Source organism: Heliangelus exortis, chromosome 22 (assembly GCF_036169615.1).
Source record: "Heliangelus exortis chromosome 22, bHelExo1.hap1, whole genome shotgun sequence".
Lineage (NCBI taxonomy): Eukaryota > Metazoa > Chordata > Aves > Apodiformes > Trochilidae > Heliangelus > Heliangelus exortis.
In genome coordinates, this window is record NC_092443.1 from 5,347,886 (window position 1) to 5,364,331 (window position 16,446).

The 16,446-nt window shown below is 48.9% G+C and overlaps 1 protein-coding gene across 1 annotated transcript in view; it reads left to right on the plus strand.

Annotated features, from left to right (window-relative positions):
• ASTN2 (astrotactin 2) overlaps positions 1-16,446 on the plus strand; it is a 319,778-nt gene that overhangs the window by 79,201 nt on the left and 224,131 nt on the right. The window contains exon 3 of the mRNA XM_071766590.1: positions 1,536-1,920. Coding sequence (XP_071622691.1) covers positions 1,536-1,920 — 385 coding nt within the window. The remainder of the gene's footprint in view (positions 1-1,535; positions 1,921-16,446) is intronic.

The following is a 16,446-nucleotide window of genomic DNA, read 5'->3' on the forward strand; positions in this document are numbered from 1 at the left end:
TGTGAGAGCCCTTGCTTTGCTAGAGGGACACTGGCTCACAAGCCAGACTGGAGTTTGCAGTGTGGTTTGCCATGTTGAAGTCCAAGGCCCTGCTCTGGCCATGTCACCAGGCACGTGTCATCTAAACTGGGGAATCAAGCTGAGCAATGTCCTGAATCCCTGAGCCTGCACCTATTTGTGACAATTAGGGAAGAGAGGAGCAAGGTCTGGGCTTCTCCTCTCTGCAGTGGGTCACAGTGCTGGAGTGCTCCAGGGAAGCATCTTTCCTCCAGTCCTGTTTCCAAGGCTCTGCTCCCAGCTAACTTATCCTGTGAACTGCAGTTTTCCTAAGCCACCTCTTTACAGCTGATCCAGTTTAGAAGCTGGAGCTGCTCTCTTGGTACCACACGGTGCTTTGTATAGAATGCAGATGAAATATTTGCACGTCTCTGCTTTGTTTGTGTACTCTCTGTGAAGTTCTGGGCTGTGACATCCCCTGTGCCAAAGGAATTCCTGCCCTGCCCTGGCTGTTTCACATCGTGCTGCAAAGCCCTGGTTGCTCATGCTGCTCCTGATTTACATGCCCTGCTTTGCTTGTCTGCCACGGCATAAAATTGCTTTGGTGCTGTGGAGATTAAGAGGCTGGAAGCTGATACACACACAGCTCCTGCCTGCACGGGCTGAGAAATGGGGGCTGAATTCTCCTCCAGAGCAGCCAGAGGCACGGCTGGCTCCCTTCATCACTTCCCAGCCAAGCTCCCTTGAGAGGAGACACCACTTCCATGGACATATAGGTATTTAGGAAGCTTGGTTTTTTTTAGTTTTTGGGGTTTTTTTTGGTAAAGAGTTTCGGTTGTTTCTTTTTTTTCTGGTGATGTTGTTGGGAGGTGCTCTGAATACAATTTGGAGGTTGGGGAAGAAGAGAGCTTTGCAGAGAAGGTCTTGGTCTGGGCAATGTTGAGTGCAGTGCCCCCAAGTGTGCTGCTGAAATCTCATTGAAACCACAGGCAAATCACAGCCAGAGATGATGGAGCTGATAGAGCTTCCCCGTGCCCTGGGGAGCAGCTGTTGTGTGGGGCCATTTGTTGCACTGCCATTTGTGTGAAATGTTCTGTGTCTCTGCTGAGGCTTTACTGCTCCTGTGTTGGTGACTGAGTTGTTATAATAATGTTGTTTTTCTCTGAAATTGTGGGGTGCCATTGCCACCTTTGTCATCTCCCCAGGCAGGGTGGGAAGAGGTGCTCTCCCACCTGGGGCTCCTGCGTGTGTGGGTGAATAGAGATGCCAGGAGGATCCAAGGGGTCTGTGGTAAGAAGGTTTTGGGAAGATCTGAGCCATCTGTGTCACTGTGCTGTTCCCAGCTAAAGGCCACCTCCAGCACCCTCCTCCACCAGCCTGTGACATCTTGCCTCAGAGGTGGCTGCTCCATGGACCCAACTGGCTGACGAAAGGATGCTCTGGGGGTTGAAGAGGAGAAGGGTTCGTTGATGTTGGCCACAGCATCTCCTCTCCCTGATGGGCCTGTCCATCTCCTCACTCTTTTCTCTCCTCTGCAGGGTGGGCTGATTGCATTGCTCCTGCTCCTCTTGGTCTTCACGGTGGCTCTGTACGCCCAGCGGCGCTGGCACAAGCGTCGCCGCATCCCGCAGAAAAGCGCCAGCACGGAGGCCACGCACGAGATCCATTACATCCCCTCGGTGCTGCTGGGCCCCCAGGCCCGCGAGAGCTTCCGTAACTCACGCCTCCAAGCCCACAACTCGGTCATTGGGGTGCCCATCCGAGAGACCCCCATCCTGGATGACTATGAGGATGAGGAGGAGGAGGAGACGCCACGGCGGGCAGAGCCCAGCACCAGGGAGGATGAGTTTGGCAGCCAGGTGACACGGACCCTGGAGAGCCTGGGCCGGGGCAGGGAGGAGAAGCCTGACTATGAAAAGAAAGGTTTGTGGCTTTTCTCTCTCTTGTTTCCCCTTCCTCATCCTGTGCCAGGGTGTCTGTCCTGTGTGGTGTCACCAAGCAAGGATGGTTCATCTATGCACAGTCCCTATGGCTGGTGCTTAGCTCTCCAGGCTTTGGTCCTCTGTTGTCATCTACAAGTTGTTTTAGGGACCTTGTCTTGAAGCTGCTGTTCTTGAGAAGAGGAATCACCTTTGGATGGTGCTGGGGAAACTGAGGCTCGGTAACTGGGAGCCCTCAGCTGTCATTGCCAGCTCCAAGGACCAGGTCCCCTGGTTTCTTAGTACTCTGTGACTGATTTGCTGGTGGTTCAGATGATGTAGGAGCCTGTGAGCTCTATGTAAATGTGGATTCATAGACTCACAGATCAGTTTGGGTTGAAAGGGACATTCAGTGTCACCCAGTTGTAACCCCCTGGCATGGGCAGGGACACCTCCCACTAGACCAGGTTGCTCCAAGTCCCATCCGACCTGGCCTTCAACCTGGGCAAGGGGCTCACCACCCTCAAAGTGAAGTTTCTTCACCACATCCTCTTCCAAAACAATTCACCACTTTCCAGGAGTTTCTTCCCCAGTGAGGGGAGCTGCTGTTTTGCCATAGGCTTGTGTAGCATTGTGCAGAGGAGTCATTCCTGCTGCTCCGGGATGAGAACTTGTGGCTCAACAAGATGGAAATACTGGGGTTCATCCTAACTTGTTGCTGTGAGTCAGTGCTGGCACATCAGTCAGGCTGTCTGTTCCTCTTCAGGTGTGAGGGGGAGATGTTCACAACCTTGCTGTTGAGTAGAGCATCACTTCTTGCAACAAATATGTTGATGGGCTTGATGCTCCTCTGAGATCTTTTCCAGAAAGTTGTATTTTCCACTGGTGGCAAAAGGAAACCTGTGTGTTATTTTCTGAGCAACCAGACAAATGATCCTGCAGTCACTGCAAACAAAGTCATTATGCTGGTGGTGGCCCTCAATGCACTGCTGGGAGCTGCAGGAGGAGGTCAAGGTGAAAGCCTATATGAAGCCATCTACACTGGCTACTTTTTACTTCGTTCTCCTCACTGCAGATAAAACCTGGTGCTTGTGGGCCATGTGGTTCTGCTCTTTGCACTTGAAGTGTTGCTCAGAGGGCCAGGCAGACCCTGGGTGCTCCTCTCCTGCCTGGGCTTGGGGATGGTTGGAGCAGGGGCTGCACAGGTACAACTCTGTGACTCGGGGAGATGTTTCTCCTGCTTGGAGAAGAGCAGCACTTTCCCCCGAGTGTTTCAGCTAATGCACTCTTGATTGCCTGTATTTTTAAAGTCTGTCTCTCAGAAGCTGCAACACCCACCTCTGCTTATTGAAATGTTATTAGAAGCCATTTAATACTGTTCACATGCAATGCTCAGTGAAATGCATTTCAATAAACAAAAGTGAAGTACATTAGTGCTAATTGCTGAGTGACTCCAGCAGGAACAAGGAAAGGATGCAGTGACTCCCTCCATGCAAGAAAGGAGTGATGCTGGGGTGATGCTGGATTATCTCTTCTTGTGAGTGTGTGCAGTTCCCATAAAAGCTCAGTGATCCCTGCTGGAGCACCCCCAGTGGCAATGTTTGGGGACAGGGATGGGATTTAGCTCTATGGAGACTGCATCTCTGAGCATCCCAGCTGGGGAGAGCCCAGCAGATGCATTGTGGCTGGAAAGCAGGTCCCTGTGCCTGTGATGGTCAGAAGTGCTGGCTGAGGTTGTGTTTCTTTCCCCCTTTTTAGTGCTTTTTACTCTTTCCTCTTTTAAGCAAGGTTATTATGGCACTGATGGTTATCTTTGTTCAGATAAATAGGGAGGTGCCAGGGGTCCATCAGCCATCCTGGAGTGCTGATCAGAGCCCCCCTGTTGGCATCCCCCTTTGTGTACAGCTGACTGTTAACAACCTGAGGGGTTAAGAGATGTTTCTCCAACCCTCTCCTCAGTGAGAATGAAAAAATGAAAGCCACCATATATTGTAACTGAGCTACCTTTCTTATTCTTTCATATTCTCTTCTTTGTTTTGCTTTTCTATAAATAATTCAGAGTTGTGTGAGTGGGGAAGACAGCAGTAACTGCGTTTCAGTCCTCTTCAAAACATAATAGTAAACAAGATCTAGGACAGAATATTAAACTCCCTGAGGTCTTCAGGAGCTGGCAATAAAGAAATTCTTATACTGACTGAAAAATCCCTTTAAGCCCAGGACTGCAAGCTGCCTGCAGGGCCAGGGCTACCCTAGGCTGTGAGATATGTTCATAAATGTTCCCACCAGTTCAGCTTGTGATGCTGTCAGGCTTTGCACCTTGGATCAAGGCAGGTTTGTGCCTTGCCTGTTCTGATCCTATCAAACTGCAGGTTCACTGAATATTTCCTCCCATATGGGCACTGTTCTCTCTTGGATGAGGCTTTACTTGAAGGAGTCAGGCTACCATTGTGTTAGTTGCTCCTCTCTGCTGAAGCTGGTCAGAGCCTGGACCATCAAGGATGTGGTTATCTGTAGTTCAGACCTGGGATTTTTACATCAGAAATATGTGTGTGTGCTGACCTGGTTTGCACATGCATTGGAAATCTAGTGATCAGGGGGGTGTTGGATGTTCTGCTCACGCAGACCCTTGGACCAGCCCATGAACAACAGCTGCATCCAGAATTCCCATGGGGATGTGGCAGGTGGGGTGGAGAAACTCTGCAGTTGTTGCCAGCAGATACCAAGTACCTGGAGATCCCCAGGGACTGGAAATGGGTTCTGCTCAGGCAGCTTTACAGGTGAGTTGAAGATAGATGTGTCAAGGGAAACCCAGCTGGAGCATGGACCTAGCTCAAGGACAGGGTCAGCATGGCCCCAGCTGCCAGGAGATCACCAGGGCTGAGTGAGAAACTGTCCCCATCCCAGGGAGTCCATCAGAGCCCAAGGGAAGAGTCCTCCTTGCTGCTCCCTCAGTGTAGCACTGTGATAAGACATCAGCTGGGACTTGTCAGCAAGCTCCAAACAGTATCATTGCTGGGGCTGTCACCAGTAGCTCTTTCAAGTGTCATTTCCCAGCATTAATTACCAGGGATAGCAAACCCGATTAAGACAGAACATTTGGGCTTTTCCCTCCACCTGCCTGCACTGCTGCTTCCCCCCCAGTGCCCAGCAGTGATTGATTTGCAGGTGCCACGTTGTGCCACCCCTGGGGCCCTTCCCTCATGTGGGATTCCTGCACCCTGTGCAGCTGTTGGGCTCAATTGACCTTTCCATGTGGAAGAATGTGGGGTTTTAATTCCCTCTGTGGAGCTTTTGGATGTATCAGGCAGGTAATTGCACTGGATGGACTCTGCTGTGTACAGCCCTGCAAAGATGGGGAAAAAAGTCCCTGCCCAGGAGGTCGAGTAGCACAAATCTCTGCTGTGCAAAACACGGGCAAGCAGAGCATGGATCAGAGAGCCAAACTTTCCTCCCAAGTCCCAGGCACTGCTCTGCAGTGATGAAGGGGGGAGAGCTGCTCCTGCACAGTGCTGGGTCATCTGAAGTGAACCCCAGCACAAACAAAACCCAGGAGCAATGTGCTGAATAATGACATCTAGCAACAAGCTCGTCTGAGTGATAAAGTTAATGAAATTACAGGTTCTGACCTGATACCAGACTCTGCTGTGGGTAGATAAACAGCAGGGCAAAGATGAGATGTTTGTTTCTCCCTAGCTGCAGCTGTAATCTGGATGCACTGTGCAGGGCCATTAACATTATTACTGTTATGCAAAATCATTTTTGACTTGGGAGGAGGGGGAAAAAGAATGAAAGAAAAAAATCCCCAAACTCCCTAGCAAGTGGAAAGCTGACAAAATTATAATTGCAGCAGGAGCACAAACTGACCTGGTGACATTGCACAGATGAATTTAGAAGAAAAATCCAAGGAAATTGAAGAGAAGTAGTATTTTTTTTTTCTAGTTTTTATTTTTATTATTATATATAATAGAGGGAGGAAGGAGGCGAGAGCCAGGCGGTCCTAATTAGTCAAAAGGATCCCTTTGTGCTTTTGTGGAAAGGAGGCCAGGCCATCTCCTCATGGTCTCAGGTTTTTGCTGGCAATTAGAAGGTCTCCAGGGGTTTTGTGCCAGAGTGGGGTCTGCTGATGTGGGGTGCAGTTTATGGGGTCTTGGCCTTCACCGGTCTCCAGGTGTACACAATGTTCTGTGATAATCAGGATTTAGGGAACTGTATCAGTGTCCCCACTGCCTCTGGGCCCCATGCTTTGGTTCTCTGGGCAGTTTCCCAGTCCATGCTCCTGAGGAATTCTGCTCTTGACCTTCTCCCAAGCAGATAGCCTGAAACTCCAGCCATTTGGGGTTACTGAACTTGCTCTTCCCTCTTAATATACCTAGCTTGTTTCTTTTCTAACATGGTTTCCACCTACAGTGGCCAGAGCCCTTTGCTTTGGTCTGTCAGGTGCTGTTTGAGGGGTTTGACCTCAGGGCATCCCAGGCAGCACTGCTACATCCCCAGGTGGAATGTGATGGAAGTACAGAGATGGAGTTAGTAAACAAAGGCAGGTAAAAGTCCAGCAAGCCTGGAGGTGAGGTCACCCACGTGTTCCCCAACAAGATTCTGCTAAAGCAAATCTCCTAAGGATCAGCAAGAAGCAGAAGTTCTGCGTGGTGAAAACTGGGCAGAAATTACGTGTCAGACTTTTAAATCAAGTATCTGCAATTCCAGTCCTGCAACAAAGGTCCCATCTTTATTTTCTCTATTTCTTTCATGTTCAAAAAAAAAGAGCTTTCAAGCATACCTTTGTGCTGGCTTCACAGACTCTGCAGTCTGGGTATGGCCTCCAAGTCTAGACAGGAGACAGGACTTATTACTGATGGTACTGATGATTAATACTGTAGGCATATCAAAGATGTGATTGTGCAGTCAGCTTGAATTCATATCTCCTGGACTTTCTTCTCACCTGCTGTGTTAACTTGGGTAAGCCTCTGAAGTTTCTCTTACTTAATCCATGGATGCTTTTCTCTGTAGTGAAACTGAAAGGCTTTGGAGCATGCCTGAAGAAGATCTGGCACCTAGAGCAAACCTGGAGATGCAGATCCAACTCCACTCTGCCACTGGCTGCTTTGGTAGCCCTGGTTATGTCACTTAACAGTTCCAGTCGTGATCTTCAAGTTGGGGGAGAGCCAAGCCAGACAGCAGACAGGGAAGTACAAGGAGATGTTAAGAACTGCTGGGGCTCTGTGGTCCTGACAGCTTCACAGCCAAACTGCTCTGGGTGATGTGGTCCAGGAGAAAGGAGGTTGGTAGGAAAGACAAATGGCTTTGGTTAACAGCAAATGGCATGCAGGAGAAGGATCCTGGTGGGAAATAAAAGGGGTTTCCTAAGACATGAATGTTGGAGCAGCTCCTCTGGTGGCTGCATCTCAGCCATCATCATCATCTCTTAGTGAAGATTCCTCTAAGAGAGAGGCGAGGCAGCTCCATCCTGAGGTTGTGGTGTCAGGGCTTGGGAAAGGGATCTTTGAGGGTAGAGATATGGAAGAGGAGGGCAAGGAGTTAAACTGGGCTCTGGAGGTATTATCTGTAACAGATACACAAGGTCTGCAGCATTTTGGAGGTGAGATTTAAGGCCAGGGTGTAAGTCAGAGAACTTAGAACGGGCAGAGTGATGGAGCTCTCCTCTGTGATGAAGAAGGGAATGCTCATGAGCAATGGGACCACTGTGGTCTTGCTTCTCCTGAGCTGTGAGCCCAGCATCCTTGAGGGGACCTCAGCACCTGGCTGGGTTCGTGGCTGGCTCTGCACCCCAGTGCCAGGGCTGGGAGCTGCTCTCTGCAGCTGCTGCTCACTCGGGTGGGCAGATGAAGTGCCACCCTGAATCCAGGCACTGACCAGAGGCTTTCTAAAGCCTTTAATAAATAAAATGATGGCTTAAAGCTGGAAGCTAAAATGGGACAGGATGTCAGGCTGGCATCTGATGCGTCTTGAGGCTCTGTCTTCTTTTCTGTGACCTGATGGGATCATGACCCTCTTTGTACGTGATCAGCTTTTCCCAGCTCTAATCCCTGCCAGCTCCTTGTGTAATTTGCAGAGACCTTTGAAAATGTATATCCACGTAGCCTGCCCATAGCAAGTGGGTTTTGCAGTCCACTGCTCCTGGCTGACAAACCCAGCTGCTAATTTCAGCTTTAAACGAATAATAAAAAAATGAGGCCCAACAGGGTAGGAATCAGCTCCCAATTCAGGAAAGCATTTAAACACATGCTTGGCTAGTGTTTCTGGTTGTTAGAGAAATTAAACATGTCTTTAAGTCCAATGTGTTTAATTCCAGCCGATTTCAGAGCATTAATGAATAAAATAGGAGCCCCAGTTGCATAGGATGCGACGGGTGTGCCATTGTAATCCTGTTGATGCCACCTCTGACTGCAATGTTGATTTGAAAATGTCTGTACCTGCCAGGGAAAAGCTTTGCTTTCCAGAGAGAGAAACACAGCCATAATTAATATATTAATTGCCTTTCAAGCTCTGAATGGAGAGCTGCCAGGCTGGAGTTTCAGGTTTGCTTTGATGATCCTATTACACTGAATTGGTTGCCTTCATCCAAAATTTGGGTTGTCCCCATTAACACAGAGGGAGAGAACGAGGGTCTCTTGGCCTGGTGGTTCTGTGGGAACCAGGCCCCCTTCCCTAGGCCCCCCCTTCCTTAGTCCCTCCCAAAAGAAGAGCTCTAACATCTCCCCAGATGCATGGAAGCCTGTCCAGGAGAGCCCCACCTCAGATGTGCCTCCTGCCTCCAACTCTGGGTCAGAAGGGATGGGGAAGCTCCCAGGGGCTGGTGACCCCCTCTGGTCCTGCCATCCCTCTGGCCACAAAGCTGCTGTGCTGGCACATGTTTGATGACTGATTGTACATCTCTCACATGAGTCAGTAAGTTTTGAGAAAAGTGTGGTAGCTTGGATTTCCTGATGTGGTTTTTTAAATTTTTTTTGCCCTCCCTTTGACTTTGCTACATCCCACTTGTAATTTTGTGAGAGAAGAGGGAAGAAGCAGATGGAAAAGCAGTTTCTGCTGGTGCTGTAGGTAATGGAAGAGAAAAGGGGTGCATTAATATGCTAGCATTTTGCTGAGCATCCCGTAGGATGGTGGCTTTGTGAAGTCCCACTGGTTTATCACTGCTTTATGAGGCTTGGGCTGATCTTGCTCCAACACTGCACAACATCCCAACTGAAGAGAAATTCCCTTGGTCATCCATTCTCTGAGCCACAGATGGATGACTTGTGGCTCCTCCAGTCAGCAGCAGCAGTTTTAACATAGGGTTTTCTTGGGTTTTGTCACGTTGATGCATGGTGGAGTTGTGGCAGTTTTGTGTGCTGTAGCCTTGATTCCCCAGGGGTCCAAAGTGCTTTTCATCCAGGCAAAATCACAAGCTCACAGAAGATAAGCTGTGAAGTTTTGGCTGTCCAAGGAAAACAAGCCATCAGGAGCTATATATAATGGCAGGCACTCGTTGTTCATCACTATGAATGTTTGATAAAGCACTACATAATTTAGGATGTAGCTGGGTTATTGACCAGGATTAGATTCAAGATGACATCTTATTTTTTTCCTCATGCGGAATCTAAAAAAGTAATATGGTAGCTGTTTATTCCCCTTGGGAGACCCTGGGGGATCTCTGGTGTCCTCCCCTCTCCTGAGTTTCTGGGCTGGGTCACATTGTGCAGCTGCCTTGTGTGCAATGTAGAGGACATGAGAGAGCTTCAGGGCTGTCCTGCTATGGTGCTGGTATAGAGCAAAAACCTGCCATGAGTTTCTGAAGTCATGTTGACCTGGCTTCAAATGAAGGTCATCAGATGAGAAGAGGGTGTGAGGTTTGGAAGGTGGGACAACAATGCCATGTGCCCCATTTTTGCTGGAAAAAATTCTGGCAAGTGCTCTGGTAGTCCCTGGGTTGCATGGCTCAGAGCTGAGGCTGCTCCAGATCCTGTCACCTGGATGAGAGTGAAGGGTTCCTCTTGGTCCACAATGCTCAGCTCTTCTTCACCTTGGCTTTTAGCATCACTGGGACTCCACCAGTTGATGAGGATGATCCTCCCTCAGGATGTTCCCCTAATCAGTCCATCCTGGGCTTATGGGTTTTGTGGGAGGGGAGCAGGGAGGGCAGCTGAAGCACCAACTCTTTTCTCTGTGTGTCCTTTTCCTACCAGTCATGTTTTACCTGCCCACAGTGCTGAGACAGTTAGTTTTGTCAGCTGGCTCCTCAGGAAGATGGATTGAGGCCAGGCACCTGCACTGATATTAGCTCTGCAGGCACCTTCCAGCCCCATTTATCATTAGGCAGTGACCTACCCAAAGGACCAGTGGGAGAGGAAACTTATTAACAGGGTGCTTTAGATCAATCCTTTCTGACCACCCTGCTGAGTTACAGCACTTGCTGTGACACCCACCAGGTCCTGCAGGCTCTGGCAGAGCCTTCCTGCCTCACCCACCTAGCTTGGAAGTGGTTTGGTTTTGGTAGCCAGGGCTCTCTGGATGTTCCCTCAGCTCCAGGTCTTCTCCTGAAGCAACAAACCTCAGGTTCCTGCTTATTTCCCTTCACCCATGTGCTTCCTGGCATGGGAGGTGGTTGATCCCTGCCCCTCCAGGGGATCCTTTGGTGGTGTTAGTGCCTCGTGTGCATGGATGAAGCTTCTTGGCCCCATTGCAATGTAGATTTTTGGTGGCTTCTCCTCCAGGTGCCTTGTTTTCCCCAGCACATGCTGTGGGGTTGCTGCTATGAGGAAAGGGAATCACTTTGCCTCTTGGGCAAAGGAAATTTGACTTTGAACCAGCAAATCCATTCTGTACTGTGGTGCTGAGCAGGGACTTTGAGTGGTGGGTGAGACTGGAGAGAGGTCACTGGTCCATGTGCTCCTCCCTAGAGGGGCTGGGACCTGCTCAATCTCACCCACCTCCTTCTTTAGAGATGCCAGTGCTGCTGCCTCCAGTGGAGGTTCCTCAGCCAGGTGTGTGGGTACAGGGCTTTTTCTTGCCCTAGGTGGTCTGTGCCCCAGCTGGCTCCCCAGGGCAGATTTTCCCCTGGTTTTGTGAAGCTGTTGAAGATGTTTGGTGGATGTCAGAGCTGTGCTCCTGAGCTGGCAGCTCTCCTTCTGCCATGCAACATTAGCCCGGGCTGCTTCATGTCCATTAGCACCGAATGAGGAAGTTTCCTCCAGAGTGTTCTTATTTAACTTTTTAATTATTTTATAACTTGAGCAGCATTAGCTGCAGCTGAGGGTCTGCCCATCTTCCCTGTTCCTCTCTGCTCGCTGTGTAAGCAAAAAAAAAAAGTTATGGTGTCTCATAAAAAAAGGTAAGTTAAAGGTTTTACTAAGGCGGAGAAAGTGGGAAGCAGACTCTGGTCTGGCCTGAATGTTCTTCATGCAGGGAAGGATGGGGCAGCATCCCATGGCCAAAAGCTTTTCCTTGCAAAAGAGGAAATGGAATAAAAAGATAAGTGCCCTGAACACATCAGGGGGGGGTTGTGCTTGAAAAGTCTTTGCCCCATGGGAGAGCTGAGGGTTTCCTAGTGAGAAGGAGCTCCTGGGAAGTCAAACACAGCTGGTAGCAGCCCAAGGAATGCAGAGCCCCATCTGCTCTTGAAAGATGCAAAAGTGTGAGGCGAGAACCATTGGACTGAGACTCTTAAGCATTTGATCTTTTGCAGTGTGTTTAGAATTATATGGCATGATCTTAATTACCAACGTGGGAGGTCAGGAGTGTGGTGAGGGAAAGGAGGGTGGAGGAGTGGAAGGGAAAGTGTGGGGTGACAACTCGCAGCCTCTGTCGATGGGGCCTCAGTTGTGGCGAGAGTTAGAAACGATGCCATTAATACAATGCTTATTCATTTCCCATAATAAAAAAAAAAACCTGAAAGGGCTTTGCAATTGCCTAATTCTGAATGAAATTAACATTCTGTGGCATTTTGCAGTAAACGGTTGATTGAGCTCCGTGACTGGAGAGAGGATGAAGCGGGGTCAGAGCAGTGCTGGGGGCTCAGCTGCCCCTTCCTGCAGGGATGGGGATTCCCTCGGGTCCTGGGGGTTTGAGGAGCTGCTCACCTGGCTTGTAGCAAGGATAGGAGCTGAAGGTGTTCTCTCCTGCTCTCTGTACACGTGGGAGGGGAACAGCAAAGCTTTGCAATAAAGAGGAAAAGCAAAGTTTAGGGTGTGTGGTCAGAGAGGGTGCAGGGTTCCCTGGGTCCCTGTCCCCATTGCAGGTCTCTGTCCCCCTCCCATATTGCACACCAGCATCTCCCATCACCCCTCCTTCCCTGTCACATGCTCCAAGCCTTATCAAAGTCCTATGGCAACTTTTTTTTTTTTTTTTTTTTTTTTCAGATTTGTAAAACTACTGAAAACTTCTGATCCTATCAGGATTGGGGTTTTGTTTTTTTTTTCTCCCCCCCCTCCCTTGTGCCAGATAAGGACTGTGCTGGCTCTGAGCCTGGAGCTGAGGGTGGTGCAGAACAGGATAGGGAAGCAGTCATCTCATAAATATATGAAGGAGGAAAGTACATTTGTTCAAAAGGAGACATCTTGAATAAAACTTTCTCTTCTTCTGCTACCCTCCCCCTGCAATTTGCAATTAAAATCAGACTATGACGTATAAAAATCTATTTTTATAGCAAGAGATTTATTAATGTATGCAACAACCTATTAATGTATTAATAGCTATGTTAAAAAAAAAAAGAGAGTATACATTTTCTATTTTAAAACTCAACAAAGAGGGCCAGGAAAGAAAAGTTGAGATGGAATACAAATCTGTATTCAAAATGCTCCCAAGTTCCCATATCCCTCTGTTGCTGCATCTTGAAACCCCCTCTGGGTAAAAGAGCTGCTTGGGGAGAGATTGATCCTCCCTTGGTGCTGGCAGGCTGGGCTGGGGACCAGCTCCAGCAGCACGTGGTGCCACATAAATCACTTCTCCTGCTGGGGTCACCTGAGGATGGCTTGGAGATGTATGGTTTGTAATAGGTGCTTGGTCCTCTGATGTATGGGGAAGTGTGGTTATTATTTCTGCCTTGTTTTGATGTTTATGTATATAAAGTTTATTTTAATAGATATGAATATGTGTATCTTCTGAGTGGTTGTGTAATGCAGCCAGAGGTGTCCTGGTTTTTGGATGTGGTGTGCCTGAATGTGCCACGTGATGGGGACTGGTGGGGACAGAGACTCCTGCTCAAGCATGATAGAGATGTTTGGTGGCTGGAGAAAGAAATGGAGAGCTCAGGTTCTCAGTGTTCCTGGAATCTTTGTCATATCCTCTGTGCTCTGCTGCAGGACCTTGCTATCCAGATGTGTGTTTTCCTCCCAATACGTGTGAAGCTTTTGTACAAATCTCTCCCACCCTCATCACATAGGCACTGGTGTAATTGCCTCATTTTATGGTAGTAAAGCTCTCTGCTTTCTGGAGCTCAGTACCTTCAGGGTGGCACTGCTGAAAATCAGTCCACATCCCAGATTCAGAACAAACGCCGTTGCTTATTTCATGCTTCGAAAAGCAACAAACAGCCATTATTTAGAGCTGGTGAGCAAACTGGGTTTCCACCATGTGGAAAACTTACAGTATTATGAGATTTATACTCATCTCGAGTAGAATCGGAAAGCTGATTTCTTGAAATACTCTGTAGAATAGAAATTTCCAAGATACCAATCCAGAAACATCAAAATGTACTTGTTGAAATTCAGGGGCTTGATTTGGAGGATACAATCATAACATTATTAAAGCTCATTACACATGGCTGATGTTTGTATGGAGCATTATGGACATAAAAATGCATTAGACCTCCTGGGCCAGTGCAAATGATTCCTTGGAGAGCATCCTACCCCGTGCCTAGAGCAAGCAGATTGTTTGCACAGTACTGGAAGCAGGACTGAGAAGACAGGAGATGGGCACAGAGAAGAGCTGGTGGCTCAGATGAGGGGCTGTATTTCACACGTGGCTATAGATGGCATCATGAGTGTCTGTCCAGGTCAGGAGGTACAAATCCAACCAAGCTTGACTTCTAATTCCATCCAAACTTTTCCATTTAATCCTTGATTGAGTTTGACGTGTTCTTGTGAAACACTTCAATTCCAGCACAGCGACGTGCTCAGTCGAGCAGCTCTTGAGCTACTCAGTGAGTTACTCCTCTCTCTAAAACTCTGGAACCATTTTAGCCACTGGTGATGTTGTGGAATCAATAACTTGCCTTCTGACACTCAGAAATCTGAGAGGGATGTGAAAATCAGGGTCTTAAACTACTTTTTAAGAAATACTTTATACTCAATACCTAGTGTGGGAAGCTCTAACAGAAGTTGCTGTTGTTTTTTCAGTCTTCTCCCTGCAGCTATAAGAGTGCTGATGTTGTGTGAGGACAACAAGGACAGTCTTGGCTTCAGGGACTGTAACTTTAAGTTGAACACCAAAGAATGGGGGACCTGGGCAAGCTGACACCTTTGCAGACCTTAAGCCACACCACTCCATTTTAATCAGCTGCAGACACCAAGCTATGGGGCTGTCCAGCCCTCCCAGCTGCCCAGTGACACTCTGAGATGTTGAGCCTGCTTTGGAGAGGAGCTGCTGCCCTTCCCCTGCCCTGCTAGGGGCCAGTGCAGCACTTAGTGGGGCTCATATAGAGTTAGTTTGATATAAAGTTTGTGTTGGCTGCAGGACCATTGGCTTAGGTGGAAGCAGAGCTGCTCCTTTGGGGTCCTCCAAGGCCATGTCTGAAGACCCTAAAATATCTGGGGGAGATGGAGGTCTTGTTTCCAAGGGATATTCCCATCACCACCACCTCCATCCCAGTTTCTCAGCCTCTGCTGGCAAAACACAGCTTGCACAGTCAAAGGGCTTTTGCAGTTCCTTATCCCTTGTGCTGGACCTGTGGGGATGCCCTGGAGAAGTGGAAGGACCATCCAAGTGCAACCAGTGAAGGTGGAGGCATGCAGCTGGTGCATCTCTCAGATATGGGGTGTGGGGAGTTGATCCAAGCCTAGGACTGTGTTTTGGAGAATCCCTCCTGACTGCTGAAGCAGGTGAGAGGCTGCTTTTGGTATCTCATCAAAACAGTTCCCTATATCCAGTGTCTGTGCCTGGGCAAAGCCCAGCTCTCAGGGCTGTGCTGGGAGGGCTGGAATGAGTGCTGCCACTTCCCCATCACTGTTGCTATGTATTTTTACCCAAACGTGCCTCATATTGTTCAATTTTAACTTTTTTTGTGTCGTTGTTGTAATTTTTAAGCCAAACATCATATTTTCCCACTGCAATTTGTGGCAGCAGGAAGGAAGGAAGAAAGGCTGTTGGTAGGAATTGTTTTGTGGGAGACATGAAAAAAGAAGAGGGGAGCCATAAGGAGAGCAAATTGCTTCCAAAATAGCATATGGGGGTGGACAGGAGGGAGGTATAGGATGGGAACATATAATGTGCTTTACAAAGGTACACTGACCTTCAGCTGAATCCTAAAATCACTGCCAGAGATGGGAACTGATTTTTGTGGAGGCTGCAAAGCCTCCTGCTTCCTCTGCTTCAGGCTTCAGCCTGTTCCTGGGGTTGTTATGCTACTGAAAGCCCTTGCTGCAGGATGGGGTGAAATTGAGTTCATAGCATCGTGCCAAACTTCAGGGTGGATCTTGTCACTGGGCTGCAGAAACTTTCAATGTAGTGACGAAGCTGTGAGCTCAACAGCCTGGTGGATTTATCTCCTGGAAGCTAGGAATGGGAAGGAAGGCTGTTTGGCAAGCTTCACTGAAGGAAAGGATGTATTTGGTGTCATGGGGAGGAGCTGGTGCCTGGGCACTGGGGCTTCAGGGTGCTGGGGAGAGAGAGAGCAGCGTCCTGCAGGGTGCTGGGGAGGGAGGGCAGCAGCTTGTGGGCAGTGCAGCAATGCCTGGAGCTGTGGGTCAAGCCTGTGTTTTGGACCTGCAGCCCAGGCAGGTCCTGTGGGGCAGAGCTGGGGTGTCACAACCCTCTGGTGGGGCGTGTTCTGGTTCTTTTCAGAACTGTTTAAACTTCCATAGGAACAGGGATGCCAAGCACGTGTGCAGTGTGTGTGAACCTGTGCTTGCCATGCAGCTGGGTGATGCCTGGCAGGTTGAGCAGTGGGGCCCTACCCCTGGCTGTCAATTCTCAGGTGGCTGGCTATGAAAATCCTCATGTGGCAAAGCCCAGGAGGCAGTCTGAGGTGGACTGTGTCTCCTCTGTGGACGTGATGGACTCTGCCCTGGTCAGCAGGGTGACAGCAGCCTCAGCAAGTGCTGTTCCTCATTACCTTGCTGCACATTGGGTTCTTCTTCCTCCCTTTTGTCACTGTTGACAGTGTGTGAAGGGTCCTTCCTTCATCCTTGACCCCTGATGCTCATTCAGTTGAAGCTCAGCTACCTTTCATTTGTCAGCACAAGTTTTCTCCATGCTGGCCATGTAAAACTCCACGTGCTGTGCTCATGTTGACAAGGGCTTTTTTGGTTCTTTTTTTTCTCTTTCCTTTTGCACACGAGCTGTGCAGAGCTGTTCCATGCACCAGCTTTTTGCCCTC